At 36.6% G+C, this 17,916-nt stretch overlaps 1 protein-coding gene across 7 annotated transcripts in view; it reads right to left on the bottom strand.

Annotated features, from left to right (window-relative positions):
* Window positions 1–17,916, bottom strand: part of sema4d (sema domain, immunoglobulin domain (Ig), transmembrane domain (TM) and short cytoplasmic domain, (semaphorin) 4D) — a 74,548-nt gene that overhangs the window by 23,805 nt on the left and 32,827 nt on the right. For all 7 annotated transcript variants that reach the window (XM_048165707.1, XM_048165710.1, XM_048165711.1 and 4 more), the window contains 4 exons: window positions 10,019–10,152; window positions 4,188–4,333; window positions 3,992–4,054; window positions 3,780–3,878 (listed from right to left, as the gene is read on the bottom strand). In XM_048165707.1, the coding sequence (XP_048021664.1) occupies window positions 3,780–3,878; window positions 3,992–4,054; window positions 4,188–4,333; window positions 10,019–10,152 (442 nt within the window). The remainder of the gene's footprint in view (window positions 1–3,779; window positions 3,879–3,991; window positions 4,055–4,187; window positions 4,334–10,018; window positions 10,153–17,916) is intronic.

The raw sequence follows: 17,916 nt of genomic DNA, 5'->3' as shown, positions 1-17,916 counted from the left end.
TGGCCGATACCGATAATTCTTTATATTTGAAAGCTGATAACCTATATATTGGCCGATGAAACTAAATCCAAATTTTTATATAATTTTTGAGAGATTACAAAATCAAAAGTTTCACCATTAAAAGTCATGTCCCAAGCACACAATTATAATGTTCTCATTATAATATTATGTAGCTTATATGACAGACTTGCTCTGCACATGTTGCACTTAACTGTATTTTCCTTTTTGAAGTGATTTCAAACATATTTCAAGCAATTCAAAACCATCATGGTGAACAGTGCACATCTGAATGCATCGACCAAATTTTCTTATCACCCACTGTAAATGTTTCTCTTTGTTAGGTTTGGTTAGTGGTGGCTAAAATGCATCTTTACGCACAACTGCCAGCCTGCATGGAGAGCTTCTTGTTTGCTGCTCAACACTGGCTTTTTTATAGCTGCCCTTTTAATGTAATTATTTTTTTAGACAGGAACTTTCATTAATAAACCTTTATCTGACTGAGTTCTGCTGTGCTCTAAATCACTCACAAATCTTATGATAATTTGAAAATCTCCATTCAGTTTCACACAATATTAGTTGTTTTCATGCCTTTTGCACAACATTGGGCCATTTCGTGCTTTTCATCTTTAGAAAGATCTTTCTTCCTCCCATATTGCATGAGAACTGTGACTTGATTAAATCATGTGGAAAAGCCTCTAAGTAGGGTTTCCAGAGACCTGGCAAATTATTTTGTCTGAGATTGATACCAGTTATCTAAAAAGACATGGATAATAAACATTTTCTTAGAAAAACTAAAATCTGAATGTTTATTCTACTGAAATCTTACTGATATGTCACTTGCATAATAATTTGTAATGCGGTGTAAAAGCAATGCAAGTCGCTTTGGATAAAAGTCTCAGCCAAATGCGTAAATGTAAATAAAGAGATCAGGTTACAGAGTCACATGATCCTGTTGTCCGTCATTAGGGGCTTTCGCACCAGAGGAATTTTTCATATTTTTCCTAGAACTATTGGAAGAACCTGGATTTTGCTGTTTTCGAACCACAGGAACTAGGAATAATTAACTCCTTTTGGGGGAACTAAATTAGCTCCTACTTCAGAGTAGGGTCTAACCCAGCACTATAGGAACAATCAGGGATGTAAGTGTACGTAAAAACACTAGCGCCACTTAAAAAAAAAAGAAGCTGTGTACACACACAGTTTATAGCCTATATTTTCTCCACAAACTAACTCTATGAACATGGAAAACAGCGATAGATGGACCTCTCAACCTTTATGCTAAGGAGAAAATCCAACACAACTTCGAACCAAGAAAAACATGATTATGTACTTCTGCTCAGCTAGCGACATTGGGCATCAACCACACGGCAAACGCAAATACTTTTTCATATACTGTCTAGTTTCTTTGTATAACAGTTCTATCTAATAATGTATTAGACAGGACTGTTAAACAGATCATAAACTAATGGAGAATATGAGCATTGTGTGTTCTCAGCACAGTCAAAATAAAAGTCACAACCACAAGAGCAGATTAGGTAATTTCAGAGTTCCTACTGGCGGTGCGAATGCAAGCAGGAAAACTAGGGGAACTATTAGCTCTCGGGAAACCACCCTAGATCCTATAACTACCCAATGCTAAAGCCCCTATACGGCAACAAAATTAGGAAATTATTGTATTAAAATTTAGAAATTTTGTAACTGAGCCATTATTATCAAAATATCAGGGAAGTTCTGACAATACAGAGACAAACCAAAATACCACACATATTGAAATTGACAATAATACTTTGTGTTTAAAACTATAAAGCAGAACAGCTGAGTTCCCAAAAGTAAAGATCCCAATGTTGTTATTGTTAACCAAAACCATAATGCAATTCAACAAGGTTGTTTAAGACATGCTCTCTCTCTCTCGTATATTGACTCGTTTTTGGTGTGTGAATCTTTTTAATTACATCAAGAATTAAGTTGTGATTCACACTCACACACTTATAATACTATAATAGCATATTATAGAAAAAGTAAGTAATTTTTAAGCTCTAATGTTAAATGATTATAAAACTTTAAAATGAAAATTTATAAAAATATAAAAAAGGCTAATTCAAAGTAATTATATATTCTATATAATATATATAATTAATATTAAAGGGTTAGTTCACCCAAAAATGAAAATTATGTCATTAATGACTCACCCTCATGTCGTTCCAAACCCGTAAGACCGCCGTTCATCTTCAGAACACAGTTTAAGATATTTTAGATTTAGTCCGAGAACTTTCTGTCCCTCCATTGAAAATGTATGTACAGTAGACTGTCCATGTCCAGAAAGGTAATAAAAACATCATCAAAGTAGTCCATGTGACATCAGTGGGTTAGTTAGAAGTTTTTGAAGCATCGAAAATACATTTTGGTCCAAAAATAACAAAAACTACGACTTTATTCAGCATTGTATTCTCTTGCGGAATCCTTTCCATTGAATTGATTCCATTGAATTGATTCATTGAACTGATTCCATTGAATCTTTTCATCTGTCGGCGTTGGTAATGCACTTTTACGTCGCCGTGGTTGTTTTTGGCGATTAGGACATCCGCGACATGCACACTTACGCACCATTTTAAAAAATATAGCAATACCAAAATACAAACAATGTAGAATAGCTTGAATACAGCGTGCGTCTCCATCAGACTGTAAACGAAGCTCGGGCGCACCGGATAACACGTCAGCAGCGTCTTACATCAGCAGCATCACTGCGGAGTCGTGAACGCGGATTGACAACAGACCCGGAAGAGAAGACAATGCTGAATAAAGTTTTAGTTTTTGTTATTTTTGGACCAAATTGTATTTTCGATGCTTCAAAATGTCGCGGATGTCCTAATCGCCAAAAAACAACCATGGCGACGTAAAAGTGCATTACCAACGCCGACAGATGAAAGGATTCAATGGAATCAGTTCAATGGATCAATTCAATGGAATTAATTCAATGGAATCAGTTCAACGGAATCAATTCTGTTCAACGGAATCAATTCAACGGAATCAATTCAATGGAAAGGATTCCGGAAGAGAAGACAATGCTGAATAAAGTCGTAGTTTTTGTTATTTTTGGACCAAAATGTATTTTCGATGCTTCAACAAATTCTAACTGACCCTCTGATGTCACATGGACTATTTTGATGATGTTTTTATTACCTTTCTGGACATTGACAGTATACCGTACATACATTTTCAATGGAGGGACAGAAAGCTCTCGAAATAAATCTAAAATATCGTAAACTGTGTTCTGAAGATGAACGGAGGTCTTACGGGTTTGGAACGACATGAGGGTGAGTCATTAATGACAGAATTTTAATTTTTGGGTAAACTAACCCTTTAATAAAATATTTTTTTTATAAACTACATTTAATAGCTGCATTTAATAATTCTCAGTGTTATCATTGTTGTGGTACATTATTGTAATACTTTATCTGAGAGTAGCTCATTCCTTCATAAAAGATGCGCGCAAAGCAAAATTTTCAAATACTTCTTTGCATCAAATGTTATTTGAATGGTTTGTAATGTTATTTATCTGTGAGCTGGTTGGTTTGGTTCAAAACTTAAAAGTCTTTATTGAAGAATTTCTCGAAATCTGTTTGGAGAAAATCGATTTCCAGAACCGATGCCGATAAAAAGTGGGTGCTTACTATTGCTCAAGTACGAACTTGAAAACATCTTACAGAGTTGAGCGTTTGCTGGGAAGCTTGGCTGACACTTTAAATATTTTTGAAGAGTTTCATAAGAGTTGTACACACCAGATAATCACAGAGAGGCTGAAACGCGTGAGTCCCGCAAACATACAGATTGTCTTCATCCACGACTTGCAAAACTCGAATGTAGTTTCGACAGTCCGTCTATCACATAAGCACAAAAAACATTTCGGTTACAGATAAAAGTATCCTCATATTTACAAAGATTCCACCGTCAGTGATAAAATATTCAGATCGAAGACATTTTTCCACATTACCTCTTTAGATTTGCCCTTTAAAATACACATTGACATGTCGTTCTCTGGAACTTTCCACATCAGCTGGAAAAGAACACAGTCAATATAACATCACACGGGTGGAAAACAACACTGAGCACTGCGTGTGACTAACAGAAAGAGTCTTACAAAGACATTTCAGCTACATTATGAATTATGAGGCAGGAATAATTCACACCTGGTTGCTCTTGATTGACACGTTGGTCATGTTGAGTTGGTAGATGACCTCTCGAGCGCCCACGTACAGCACACCTCTGTCCTCGCTCAGCAGGAGAGTCGTGTAGTTGAACACGTCCGGCTCCCAGAACTCAAGCAGGTTCACATCTACAGAAACACACACAGATTGGCTCACATCAGACGGGATTTGTGGGTAATGGCCGAGATCATGCTGGAAAATAAAGAGCAGACATATCTGACCACGACAGAATTGAGAAGATGGAAAATTCAAGGAGAAAAACCACTGGAAAACAAGTAATATAGATATATAACATTTTCTGGAATCTTTTTACATCTGCTGAATGAATACATGCACATTTAAAATTTAATAAACTTCAAAATAGTATTTTGAAAGACTTCAGTGTCACATGATCCTTCAGAAATCATTCTAATATGCTGATTTGCTGCTCAAGAAACATTTCTGATTATTATCAATGTTGAAAAAAAGATGAAATAATAAAGATGTAGAACATTTTCTGCAGATGATTTATTGATCTGGAACATTTGCAACTCTCTTTTTACATCTGCTGAATGATTACATGCATATTTAAAATGAAATAAACTTTTGAAAGAGTAATTTGAACAGTAAAAATATAATTCTCCAGCTGGTTGTGGTTGAATCCGTTCCAGAGGAGATCCTGAACTTCTATAAAAGCAGCAGCAGCAGATGATTTATTGCTCCCAATAAAGCGGCGGTCAACTCATGAGTCATTCATTTGATCTTCAGCTCAATAAAACTGTAACATCTCCATCCAAACGTGTGTTTGTCATGCTCAGTCGCATTCAGATCAGCAAAAGCCATTTGTTAATGCATCTTTTTTGTTATTATTGCCATTAACATTAATCAGCATTAAATTATGTGCATTAAAGAGGTCTTATAATACTTTTTTACTAGGGGCTGTGACGAGATCTCGTGCAACGTGATGAGATTTCTCATCGAGGTGAAAAGCAGTCTCTTGATAACGGTCACATCAATTCCATCCAGCTCATCCAACACGAGCTGCAGAGTCGTACGTAGTTCAGCAGGAATCAAGAGTACACTGATCACGTGATGAGATGACTGACAAGACCATGGCAGAGGATTTGTTGCACAACAGAGCCAAAGCATCTGATAAATGTCTTATCTTGTAGAATGTGCGCTTGGCACCTCCGCTTCCTATTCACAGAGTACACACGATCGCAAAATAGAAAGCAAAAGTAAACCGCGAACACGTGCATTCAAACATGATTTCAATACCCCGCATTTTGAAAGCGGCTCCCTGATGGGTCTCTCATCATTTTGAAATGTGGTCTCTATTTGCACTTTGAATATTGAGAGAGTAAGAGAAATTATTTTAAGAGAAATCTGTTATTCATTTTTATTTATACTGTTTTAATTTCTATGATCAGTTTGTGGAAAAAAGTTCAGCTAGGAGGTCAATAGTCTCAGCCTCAGACGTCACATTCACGGACCGTTGGCTGAACGTCTGATGCATATGGCACACTTAACTGGAAACACTTCAGGATTTTCAAAGTCGTCATTCTACAGGATGTTGGGAGACGCGTGTCGTGTTCTTTAATGGCTGGGAACAAATGCGGTGATGCCAAACCCCCTCATGGAAGACGAACGGCGGCGTGTTTACAACGTTGACAATGCTTACAAGGATCAACTAAACGCTGGATTTTCAAATGTATGTGAAGTTCGCGGCTCCATTGTTGCAGTAAACTTGCACACCGTTCTTGAATTAATAATTTATAGATGCACGTTGGTCTGTTATTGCAGGGACATTGACTTTACCTTTTACGCCCCTAAAACTGATGCAGAACAAAACGAACTGTGATTGGTTGCGTTACATGTCAGTCAAACTGCCTCTTGGACGGTCCTTGGCCAATGAAAGCTGCGATAGAGTCCAGACCTTCTGCTATCAGTCTGAAGGTCTGGCTACATGAGAATAGGTGGCCAAAAGTTGTAGAAGCTCATAAATCATGTACAGTAAGGTCTGAAGAGACTCAAGTGAAATCATACAGGAGAGAAGCCAGTCAGTTGAGTTTGTGGCAAAACCTTTTACAGTGCTTGAGTATTGTTGTCTTTTACTGCATATGATAATTCATACTCAGAAAGTAGAACTGAAATGATATTCATTACAAGATGACTAGTTAAACCAATTCAAATGCACCTGCAGACAATTTTTCTAGTCATGTATTTCACCATTGAGGATTAAAAAATCTCATCTTGTCTCGTTCTCGTGAACTAGAGACAGGAACTAAACAGAGCGTTACTGACAGACTGGGAAGAGAAGAGCTGCAACAATGGAGAATATGAGGAAAAATGAGGTGTTCAAGCATGAAAACCAAAATCAAGACATTGTAAAAGGGTATAACAGGTTATCTTTAAGAAAGTAAAATGGGTCCATTTAGATTACAATTGCCTCTTCTGGAGGACACAACTGACCAAGTCACAATGCAATGCTTGTAGTTCTTGAACACTTTATGCTTGGTAAGGAATATTTATATACTGCATGTATATTTGAGCATGTGCATTCATAGATAGTGATTTATGTGTCACTGGCACACTTCAGTTTGTGTTTGGCTGCCAGTTTGATGTGTGCATGCGTGTGTGTTTACACTACATACTTGTGGCTCTCAGGTTGTCAGCGTTTTCAACAGAGACCCAACAGACGCTGAAAACCAAAGACCAGACGGGACGTCTGCAGGCGCCACATGTGTGTGCTGATGCTATTTATGTTAGAAAAGCCACACATCGAACTTCCTGTGCTGGTGAAACATGCTTCTAAACTATATATATATATATATATATATATATATATATATATATATATATATATATATATATATATATATATATATATATATATATATATATACATATATACATACATACATACATACATACATACATACATCAGTGCTTCCCACACATAGACTTTACTTGGGCGGGCCGCCCACGTATAATAACGGCCGCCCAAGTGGAGACATTTTTGCTTTTATTATTTTTATCCTATATTCTTTTATATCCGCCCAAGATAATGAAACCACCCGCGATTGATTAACTAGTCGTTTCGTACCTGCTCGTTATGTGCGCGTCAGAACAGTTTACACCCGCTAACATTCCCATGAGCGCTGCATGTTGCAAAGTCACAAGGGGGCGCTGTTGTGCGTTCTACAAGCTTGCGCAACAGCGCTTCAGACCGTTTCGAAGTGATTCTCAATCAATGAAAAGCTCAGATTTATGCCAAGTGATTGCTAATGAACTCAAGTTGATGAATTATTACAATGTCTACTTTATATAAAATGTTTTAGACGATTGTAAGAATCTGAAGGATCGGCCTGCAAGGGTACAGACATTTAAAAATAAGAGTCCCGGTGTATTTTGGGCTTGTTTATAATTAAAGGGATACTCCACCGTTTTTTCATATTAAACTATGTTATTCCCTTAACTAAGACGAGTTGATACATACCTCTCTCGTCTCAGTGCATGCACTAAATCGCTCTGTCTTGCGGCGAAACTTTGTTAGCACTTAGCTTAGCCCAGTTCATTCAATAGGGGCCAAGCAGAGAAGCTACCAAACACCTCCACGTTTTCCCTATTTAAATACAGTTACTCGAGTAGTGTAACTCGACCTAGGACGGTGACACAAAACAAAACGTTGCGCTTTTCTAAGCGTCTAAAATGGATAACTATATTGTATGGCATAGCAATTGCTCGGGAGCACTTTGACTTGGCGCAGTAATATCTTCACTCGTGAAAAGTCCTCTCACCGGCCCCCGCTCCCTCTCCTCCTCCCTCTCATTTCCGGCTCCGGTCTGTTCTGGTTCGTATCTTTTTTCCCTCTCACGGTCCATAAGAGCTAATTCCTCCTCCGTGTACTCGGGTTCAAACAGATATGGCTCTGGGTCTGCTACAAACAAGTCATAATCATTTACAAAGTCCGCCATTGCAAATGATCTCTTGCAGTTTGCTAATAGCACAGGTGGTAAAAGTTACGTTGGTTCTATTGACGGAAATGAAAGGGAGGACGAGAGGGAGCGGGGGCCGGTGAGAGGACTTTTCACGAGTGAAGATATTACTGCGCCAAGTCAAAGTGCTCCCGAGCAATTGCTATGCCATACAATATAGTTATCCATTTTAGACGCTTAGAAAAGCGCAACGTTTTGTTTTGTGTCACCGTCCTAGGTCGAGTTACACTACTCGAGTAACTGTATTTAAATAGGGAAAACGTGGAGGTGTTTGGTAGCTTCTCTGCTTGGCCCCTATTGAATGAACTGGGCTAAGCTAAGTGCTAACAAAGTTTCGCCGCAAGACAGAGCGATGTAGTGCACGCACTGAGACGAGAGAGGTATGTATCAACTAAGCTAAGTTTTTTCTTTTTCTTCTGGGCATTATTGGTATTTTTGGTTACACAATAAATTGTATTTAATTTGATTTCCATTTCCAAGAACATTATTTGACACATATATTATTCATAATTTACAATGCATAATAATGCATTATATTAGCATGTAATTAAATGTAATATGTTATTTAATTAAAATTAATTTCGATAAATAAAAATACTGTTAAAAATTGTTTGTTTGTCACATGTAGTAGACCATTTTTGTGCCATGGATAATAGGATTTTTCTATTATACTATATATATATATATATATATATATATATATATATATATATATATATATATATATATATATATATATATATATATATATATATATATATATATATATATATATACACACACACACACACACACACATACAGTCAAACCAAAAATTATTCAGACACTAGATATAATTTTTAGATTTTTTTACTAGTGGATGCAGGACACTATAGTTCATTTATGTACGTGAGGATAGCAAAATAAAGTAAACTGTGACATATTATACCCAAAAATTCTTCATATTCTTCATATATACATATATATAATTGATAAAAAATTTGGAACCAACGTTTTTTTTTAAAAGTTTGAGGATTTTTTCCCCCTATGTTTTTAAAGAAAAAAACAAAGAAAAAAATCCCCAAACTTTTCAACAGTATATTTTCAACATATATTTAACTGTTGAAAAGTTTGGGGATTTTTTTCATGTTTTTAAAGAAGTCTCTTCTGTTCACCAAGGATCCATCCATCTGATCAAAATTACAGTAAAAGCAGTAATATTGTGAATTATTATAATAAATTAAAATATATTTAAAAAATGTAATTAATTCCTGTTGTCAAAGCTGCATTTTCAGCATCATTACTCCAGTCTTCAGTGTCACATGATCCTTCAGAAATCATTCTAATATGATGATTTGATACTCAAGAAACATTTCTGATTATTATCGATGTTGAAAGCAGTTGTGCTGCTTCATAATTTTGTGGAAACTTTGATGAATAGAAAGTTAAAAAAAAAAACAGCATTTATCTGAAATGGAATCTTTTGTAACATTATGAATTTCTTTGTAATTTTAGACCAATTAAATGCTTCCTTGCTGAATAAAAATATTAATTTCTTTAAGACAAATCAGTGACTGTGTGTGTGTATATATATATATATATATATATATATATATATATATATATATATATATATATATAATAATAATAATAATATATACACACACACACACACACACACACACACACACACACACACACACAGTATATACAGTTTAGAAACGTTTCACCAGCACAGGAAGTTTGATTTGTGGCTTTTCTTACCACAAATAGCATCAGAACACACATGTGGTGCCTGCAGACGTTTTGCACCCATAACATGTTTGACAAGAAAAAAATAATTAACCCTTGACTCACCATCCTGCTTCCATGAGCTCCTGGGAACGCTGGAGGGGCCGTGTGTAGAAACTTCCAGAAGTAATCCTAGAAACACTCCTAACACGCTCAGAGCCATGTTGGACTCCGGGATCTTCGGTAGCGTGATGTTTCCTCTGTGAGAACAACAGAGAGAAACGGAAGAAAAGACGGCTGTCAGTCGAGCTATGATCTCCACATCTGAGAGAGAACCTCAAAAACAATCGCAGTCAAGTGTTCACTTTGCAAACGACAACAAATCACATAATGAGAATGAATATACATATTCTGCTCACTTCCATACAACGAACAGGAATGAGAACAAAACAGCATCATTCAAGTCATTCTGAATATATACGGCATGGTGCTCTACAACTACGATATTCATGCACAATGCTATTTACATGGTACGTCACAGTAAAAAAAATACTGTATTGCAAAACTTAAATAATTATTGATACAATGATGATGACAGAATGGCTGCGATATGGCTGTGATGTAATTAAATACATATGCATGCATGTTTAGAGTAAAGTCTGTGGAAGCTTGTTTCCACCGCTAAATAAAAAAAGAAAGGTAATTGCGACTTTTTTTCTTGCAATTGCAAGTTTTTAATCATGCATTTCTGACTTTTTTCTCAGAACTGCGAGATATAAACACAATTATGAGTTATAAAGTCACAATTCTGAGAAAAAACGTCAGTCTTTTTTCCCCTCACAATTTGACATTATAACATGCAATTGCAAGTTTATATCTCACAATTTTAACATTATAAGACGCAATTCTGACTTTATATAATGCAACTGAGAGATTAAAAATGTCAGAATTGTGAGATAAAAACTCTTTTTTATTTTTTTATTTCATTGCGGAAACAAGCTTCCATAGAAGTCTGGCACTGATTTAATTTACATGCATGCATTTATTTATTTGCCAGAAACCCGCCAAAATAAAAGCCTGACTGTTTAATGTTTGAAAATAAAGAAATGAAGATGTAAATATTAGTATTGTAATTTTACACAGTTGTCCTATAAAATAAAATTATATTTCTTATTTTGTTTTCTAATAATAACAATAAAAAACAATTATTATTATTTTAAATTCATACTGAATGGTTCAAAAACAGTGAAAATGTGACCTATGAAGATTTTTTAAAAACTTGTTCACTAGGTTTGATTTGGTTTTTGTAACTAGAATTTATCAAGTTGTTTATCAAACCCTAAAAAGATGAGTTGCACTCAAAAAACGTTATTATTCTTTGTATTTTCTATGCACAAAATAGAGCTGCACGATTAATCGTTAAACATTCATACTACCACAGACGTACTGGGATAAACGTTTATAGTTCAGATATAAACACTGATGTCTATAGATATAAACAGTGATCAAAATAGAGAAAATCACCTTTTGAAAGCAACCTGATGCTTCAAATAACGATTGTATAAATTACATCGTTACACCAGTAGGTGGCGACAAGTGACTGTTGAAAAAAGTTTATTATTGAACCATTCATTCAAGAGATTCGTTAAAAAAAATGCTGATTCATCCAGTAATGAAAAAATTGAAGTACTTATGAGCGAGTCACTGAATAATTCATTCAAAACGAAATATATATATCACAGAAAAACAAAATATTGCAATGCCAGTTTTTGCAGATCTACTTTCACTGTAGTATTTGTATTCATTCATAGTTCGAAGACGTTTTGCCATGAGTAAAGAGCAGTTAAGCAGCATTTACGTAACATTCGTATCAAATGACCCCGGCTTCAGGCAGAACAGCACCTCTTGGAAGCAGAGAAGAGAAATGCGATGACAAGCGACCAAAATTAGCATGGGTGAGATAAAGCCAAAACATCCCTCTCGCTCCCTATCAGCGGCAGCCTGTTAGTATAGCATGTACTCACTGTCGCACACTGTCCCGTGAGGTAAAAACAGCATGTCCCGTGTCCTTGAACTCAGACTCAGGTGTTTAAAAGATAGAGAAACCAATAACCTAGATAACCTATGACATCACTGCCTGATGAACTGTAAACCGGACCTGTGAGTTTTTCAGAAATTCCCCTGATCTGATATCTGCACCCACAGGGAAGTGAAACCAGGACATGTAAAATATGAGGTCACAGCGCATGCTTCTGAAATGACAATTAAACCTCAGGACAGGAAAATGACACCTGATATAATGATTTTCATGACAACCCATGTTTAAGAGTTTCCACTGTGATTGGTCATTTAAGACACAGAGATGTGTAGAGGTGTGTTACTTCCTCTAAAAAACACCTGAGAGGTGTTTTCCTGAGCAAAAGTTCCTGCTTTTATGCTCAGGTGTTGTAGGTGGTATGATTTACAGACCAAAGTCCCAGATCAAAGTTCAATGCTTTATTATTGAACTGCTGAAATCACTAACCCTGAGAATGAGCAACAGTAATAGTGATGGCCAACTAGGCTCTAATCAATGATGCAACGTGTCATGGAAACAACAGAGCACGAGCATGAACTGATTTGATTTACACTGACACCTGAGCTTCATAATCCCAACAGTTACTCTCAGGACAGACGGACATGTGTGAACACAGATTAAGTAACAGAAGTTAAAGGGGTGGTTGATTGTGATTTTTTAACTTTAGTTAGTGTGTAATATTGCCGTTTGATCATAAACAACATCCTCAAAGTTACGACACTCAAAGTTCAATGCAAAAGGAGATATTTTCTTTTAAAGAAACCACTTTTTAAGGACTACAACAAACGGCTGGTAGGGACTACAACGAGCTTCTTCCTGGGTTGGTGACATCACTAATCCTAAAATTTACATAAACCCGCCCCTGAGAACACACAACAAAGGGGGCGGGGCCATGTTGGGCTGCTTTAGAGAAGAGGAAGAGTTGTTGTAGTAGAGTGTTGTTGTCATGCCGTCATTTTACGCCGAACTGCTTCACAAACGAGGGTCAATTCAACACAAAAGATGAACATGACGGCACATGCTAGTGGATGAGTTAAATCAACTCCACAGCAACTACATAAATTTATCCACTAACCATTCAGAAACGTCCATTTTCATTCTAAAAGTTGTAAGTTCTTCCTGAGTCTCTCCATCAGTGTCGACTCCGGTTTGAACAATGTAAGGCTGAACACCGTTACTGACAATCCTCATTTTGGCTGCGTGAGATTCTCCAGCTTTGTTGTTGTTGAGCTGTTAAAGCTCCGCCCTCTTCTGGAAAGGGGGCCGGGAGCAGCAGCTCATTTGCATTTAAAGGGACACACACAAAAATGCCGTGTTTTTGCTCACACCCAAATAGAGGCAAATTTGACAAGCTATAATAAATGATCTGTGGGGGATTTTGAGCTGAAACTTCACAGACACATTCTGGACACCAGAGACTTATATTACATCTTGTGAAAGGGGCATTATAGGTCCCCTTTAATATCTCTAGAGATGGACTTGAGATTGTCCGTGCTTTTCCACAATTTTGGTTCTCAAATCCTCAGACAATTCATTGCACTTCTTTCTTTTCTCTATGCTCAGTGTGGTAGACACTTTTTTCCCCATTTTAACTGGTTGCAAGTGTGATTTCTATATTGTCAGCACCAGGTGACCAGATGATTTTGAAAAGGTGCCAATCATTTTGTCCAGTCAGTTTTTGGAGTTCTGTGTGGAATGTGTCAGATTTGTCTTTTTTTTTTGCTTTTTTTGCGTTCAAATTCAAACAAAATAAATAAATATGAGAATACCAAAACATTTGTATTTGCAATCATTTTCTGGGAGAAGTAATGCATTATTTGAAAGAAATGAAGGGGTGCCAATATTTTTGGCCATGACTGTATATATGGTAGTTCATAAGCAGGCATATCCTGACAGGTGTTCAGTAAAAGCTTTTTCAAATTCCTACAAATGATCTCCATACGTGTTCCACTTTATTGTTCTGTGGAGAAAAAGAGCAGAGAGATTGAAAGACGAAAGAAAACAAATCGAGCGAAGAGAGCGGAATGTAATAAAGACACAGGAAACTTAACAGAACATCGCAGGCCCCAAGCAAAGACAGACTACAAACTTCAGTGCTCAGCTTATATCGGCTCTCAGGATTCATCCGTTTCATTTCTTTCATTCTGATCTGAGAGAGAAAAACTTATGACATGAGAGAGAGGAAACTTAGCGCATCCTTAGAACATAGATTTAACAAGATCCAATATACACACAGGGCTTTAAAATGGGAAAATCACTGGAAAACAGACTTTTCTACAGTCTGAAAATAACAAAAATAAAATAAATGTATTTTGCTTTATATTGCATTCATTCTACATTTAAATAACGTATGTATTTAAATACAACTGTTAAATCAAATACAACTCAATGTTTATGGTCAACATTGCCATTGGTTGACATTTTAAGCACACTTCAGGTGAAAAATTATAGAATTTGACCACTTTTTTTAGTTGTTGTAAACACATTGTGGCTTTAGACATCAGATGTTTTAATGTGCTTCAGATATCCAAAGGAAAAGAGACTCAAATGAAATCAAAGCAACACCCCATGACTGACCCTGCAGGACAGCAGCACCAGTGACTGATGCATCGGAAATCAACAGAGAAAAATAACAATCATTGATCAACAGGCGGATGAGCTTTTACAGCTTCAGGGAGGAAACAAACACACGTGCGCACAACACACACTAGCAATGACCCTCAGTGTACAGAAATGCTAAAAAGGAGGTCAAACAAACACAAAGACCCTGTTGTGTGTGAGGAGAGAATTACACACACACAGTAAACAATCAACAAAGGCTCGACCTAAGTGTGTGTCTGAGTGTGTGTACATGACATGGCCTCTCACACACACTGTACTTTCCCAGAAAAATTCATTCACATGCCAGACCTGATCAGTTGAACCCTGAGTCGCGTTTTACCCTGAATATGAAATATGAATATTAAACGAGGAGCAAGGGGCACAGACTTGCTTATATAAGCAATAAGGTGCAAGAGGCTGCGCTGTATCATGAATAAGTCACGGCTGAAGGGCGTTGTTAGGCGCGGCACAAAGCAGAGCAACCCCTTCAGTCGTGACTTATTCACGATATAGCACTAGCCTCGAGTACCTTATTGCTTTTATAAAATGGTTACCACACAATACAAATATTAAAGCCAAGAATATGTAACAATGCAACTTGCATGAAGTAAACTTTCACTAAAAGCCTTCCTTTCGCCGGAAAAAATAGTCCCTGACCGTGAACAGCAACAGAAGTTACATTATTACGCCATTAGATGGCGGCAAAGACTGTCTTTATGAGTGTGTGAGTCAGTAGTGAAGACTTTTATATTGAAAAGACTGAATTGTTGTGAAAATGGAACAAGACGCAACTGACAAATGCTTTGACTAGTGCTGTCAGTCATGGGAAAACCCATTAAAAGTTAAAAGGACAAGATAAAACATAGGACATTTAAACAGATTTTTTATTATGAACATAGGACTGACCTGAAGGAAAGTGCCAAATCTGAATGCAAGTAATAAACTCACTCAATCTTTTTCTCACAATACTCTTCTACATAATACAGTAAGCTTCAATGAACAATATCAATTGAGAACATACAGTTTACGTTGCTAAGAGTGGTTGCTATATATTATAAAAATGAAAAGTGCATATATAGACAGACAGACAAATAGATAGACATATACACACACATGCACATATTGCATGCTATTTCAAACACATCTCATATGCAGACACAGCCCTCTTTTCCTGTATTAATACTCTTGAAGCCTACAGTTCGTCGAGCACCTGTTTCGTGTCCGCTGCACGCACAGGCTCAGAAATGCAAGCTGGGTATAAACGGTGGCATCTTGCCAACTGGGCAACCATGTGGCCGCTCTCAAACATTCAGAGTCTGCCAACTGAGCCCCGTCCCCTCCCTCTCTCTCTCTATGCCCTGGCACTCACAGAGACGGCACAGTGATCGATGCCACTCGCTGCCGACCCACAACGCTTTTCTGCCAGAATCAGCTTTCCCACTACGCCCGCTGACAGCTCTCACAATCCCTCTCTTTCTCTGCACCCTCTCATGCTTCAAGGGCCTGTGTGTGTGTGTGTGTGTGTGTGTGACTGCGGTTTGTTCTTTAGGTTCATGTTTTTCCTTTCCAAGAGTTTGTCTTTCACACTCAACCTGTCCACTCATGACTAAAAAACAAAACTTGGCAGATGGATTCATCCAAAGTGACTTGCATTGCATTTAAGATTGATCATTGAAAAAAATGTAATGGCAGAACTGCGGTGGACCCAGAAATATGTGGTGAACACAAAGTCTTTGGTTTGGCATCAAATATGCTGAATCTTTCATGACATCACGGCCCTGTGGAGCAGCGGCGTGCAATTAATGCCCACATGCAAAGAAGCTACAAGATTAAAAAAAAAAACTTGTCAAACAATCTAACAGTTAACATAAACAGCAGGAAAAAACTATGATAAAAGCAAATAATATAACTCATTGATATTTTGCAATGACATTTCAGAGATTTTAAGTGTCTAAATAGTTTTTGGGGCCACTGTATGTACATAAAAAGCACTACAGAAGCTGCAAAAAGCTTTAAAATATCCTTCTAAATAAAACTAGCTGCAGCACGCCTACGGTTATGACTTAAATAACTTCAGGACAGAAACTGTAGGTAATGGAAACCCAATGCAAAGGACAGAAAATAGCTGCTTCACATGTAATTACAGTCGTACATCTGTGCAGAAAGAGCAGGGCAGCTCTGACTTGACCACACGAAAGCCTGATGAAGGGTCAGTCCCTGTAAAAACTTATATTTAGGCAGAGCTACGGAGACCTTTAAAATACACACGCTCGACATGAGCTCCAGGAAGGAGCAGAATGACATGCAAAGAAAGTGAGGTGCATTTTAAGAGGATACACACACACTCTCTCACGCACACTCACACACTCACATTCGTGTCACTGCACTGTAAAATATAATGACTACCTCTGCTGCCCTATCAAAAGAGTCAAATGAAAAGCTTAATTTTCAACATCTGCGTGTTTAAACTCTTAAAAAAATGAAGGTTCCAAAAAAGGATTTTACAGATTGATGACATAAAAGAACCTTTTAAGTTCCTTTGATACAATAAGAGTTCCTAAGTTCCTATGATATCATAAGAAAACCATTAAGTTCCTATCATACCACAAAAGAACCTTTAAGTTCCTATGATATCATAAATAACCATTTAATTCTTAGTCATAAATGTACCTTTGAAATCCTATGATGTCATAAAAGAACCTTTAAGTTCCTATAATGCCATAATGCCTTAAGAACTGGAAAGGTGCTATATAAATAAAACATGTCATTATTATAAAAGAACAAGTTCCATTGATGTCATAAAGGAATCTTTAAGTTCCTATAATGTCATAAGAGAACCTTTATGATCCTATGATGTCTTAAAAGAACCTTTAAGCTCCTATGATGCCATAATGCCTTAAGAACTGGAAAGGTGCTATATAAATAAAACATGTTATTATTATAAAAGAACAAGTTCCATTGATGTCATAAAGGAATCTTTAAGTTCCTATAATGTCATAAAAGAACCTTTAAGTTCCAATGATGTCATAAAAGAACCTTTAAGCTCCTATGTTGTCATAAAAGAACCTTTAAGTTCCAATGATGTCATAAAGGAATCTTTAAGTTCCAATAATGCCATAAGATAACTTTTAGGATTATATGATGTCATAAAAGAACCTTTAAGATCCTATGATGTCATAAAAGAACCTTTAAGTTCCAATGATGTCATAAAAGAACCTTTAAGCTCCTATGATGTCATAAAAGAACCTTTAAGATCCTATGATGTCATAAAAGAACTTTTAAGCTCCTATGATGTCATAAAATAATCAAGTTCATACAGTCATAAGAACCTTTAAGTCTGTATGAT

This window comes from Megalobrama amblycephala, linkage group LG18 (assembly GCF_018812025.1).
Source record: "Megalobrama amblycephala isolate DHTTF-2021 linkage group LG18, ASM1881202v1, whole genome shotgun sequence".
NCBI classification, from domain to species: Eukaryota; Metazoa; Chordata; class Actinopteri; order Cypriniformes; family Xenocyprididae; genus Megalobrama; species Megalobrama amblycephala.
Note: the sequence above shows the minus strand (reverse complement) of the source record. Positions and strands in the feature narration are given on the sequence as shown.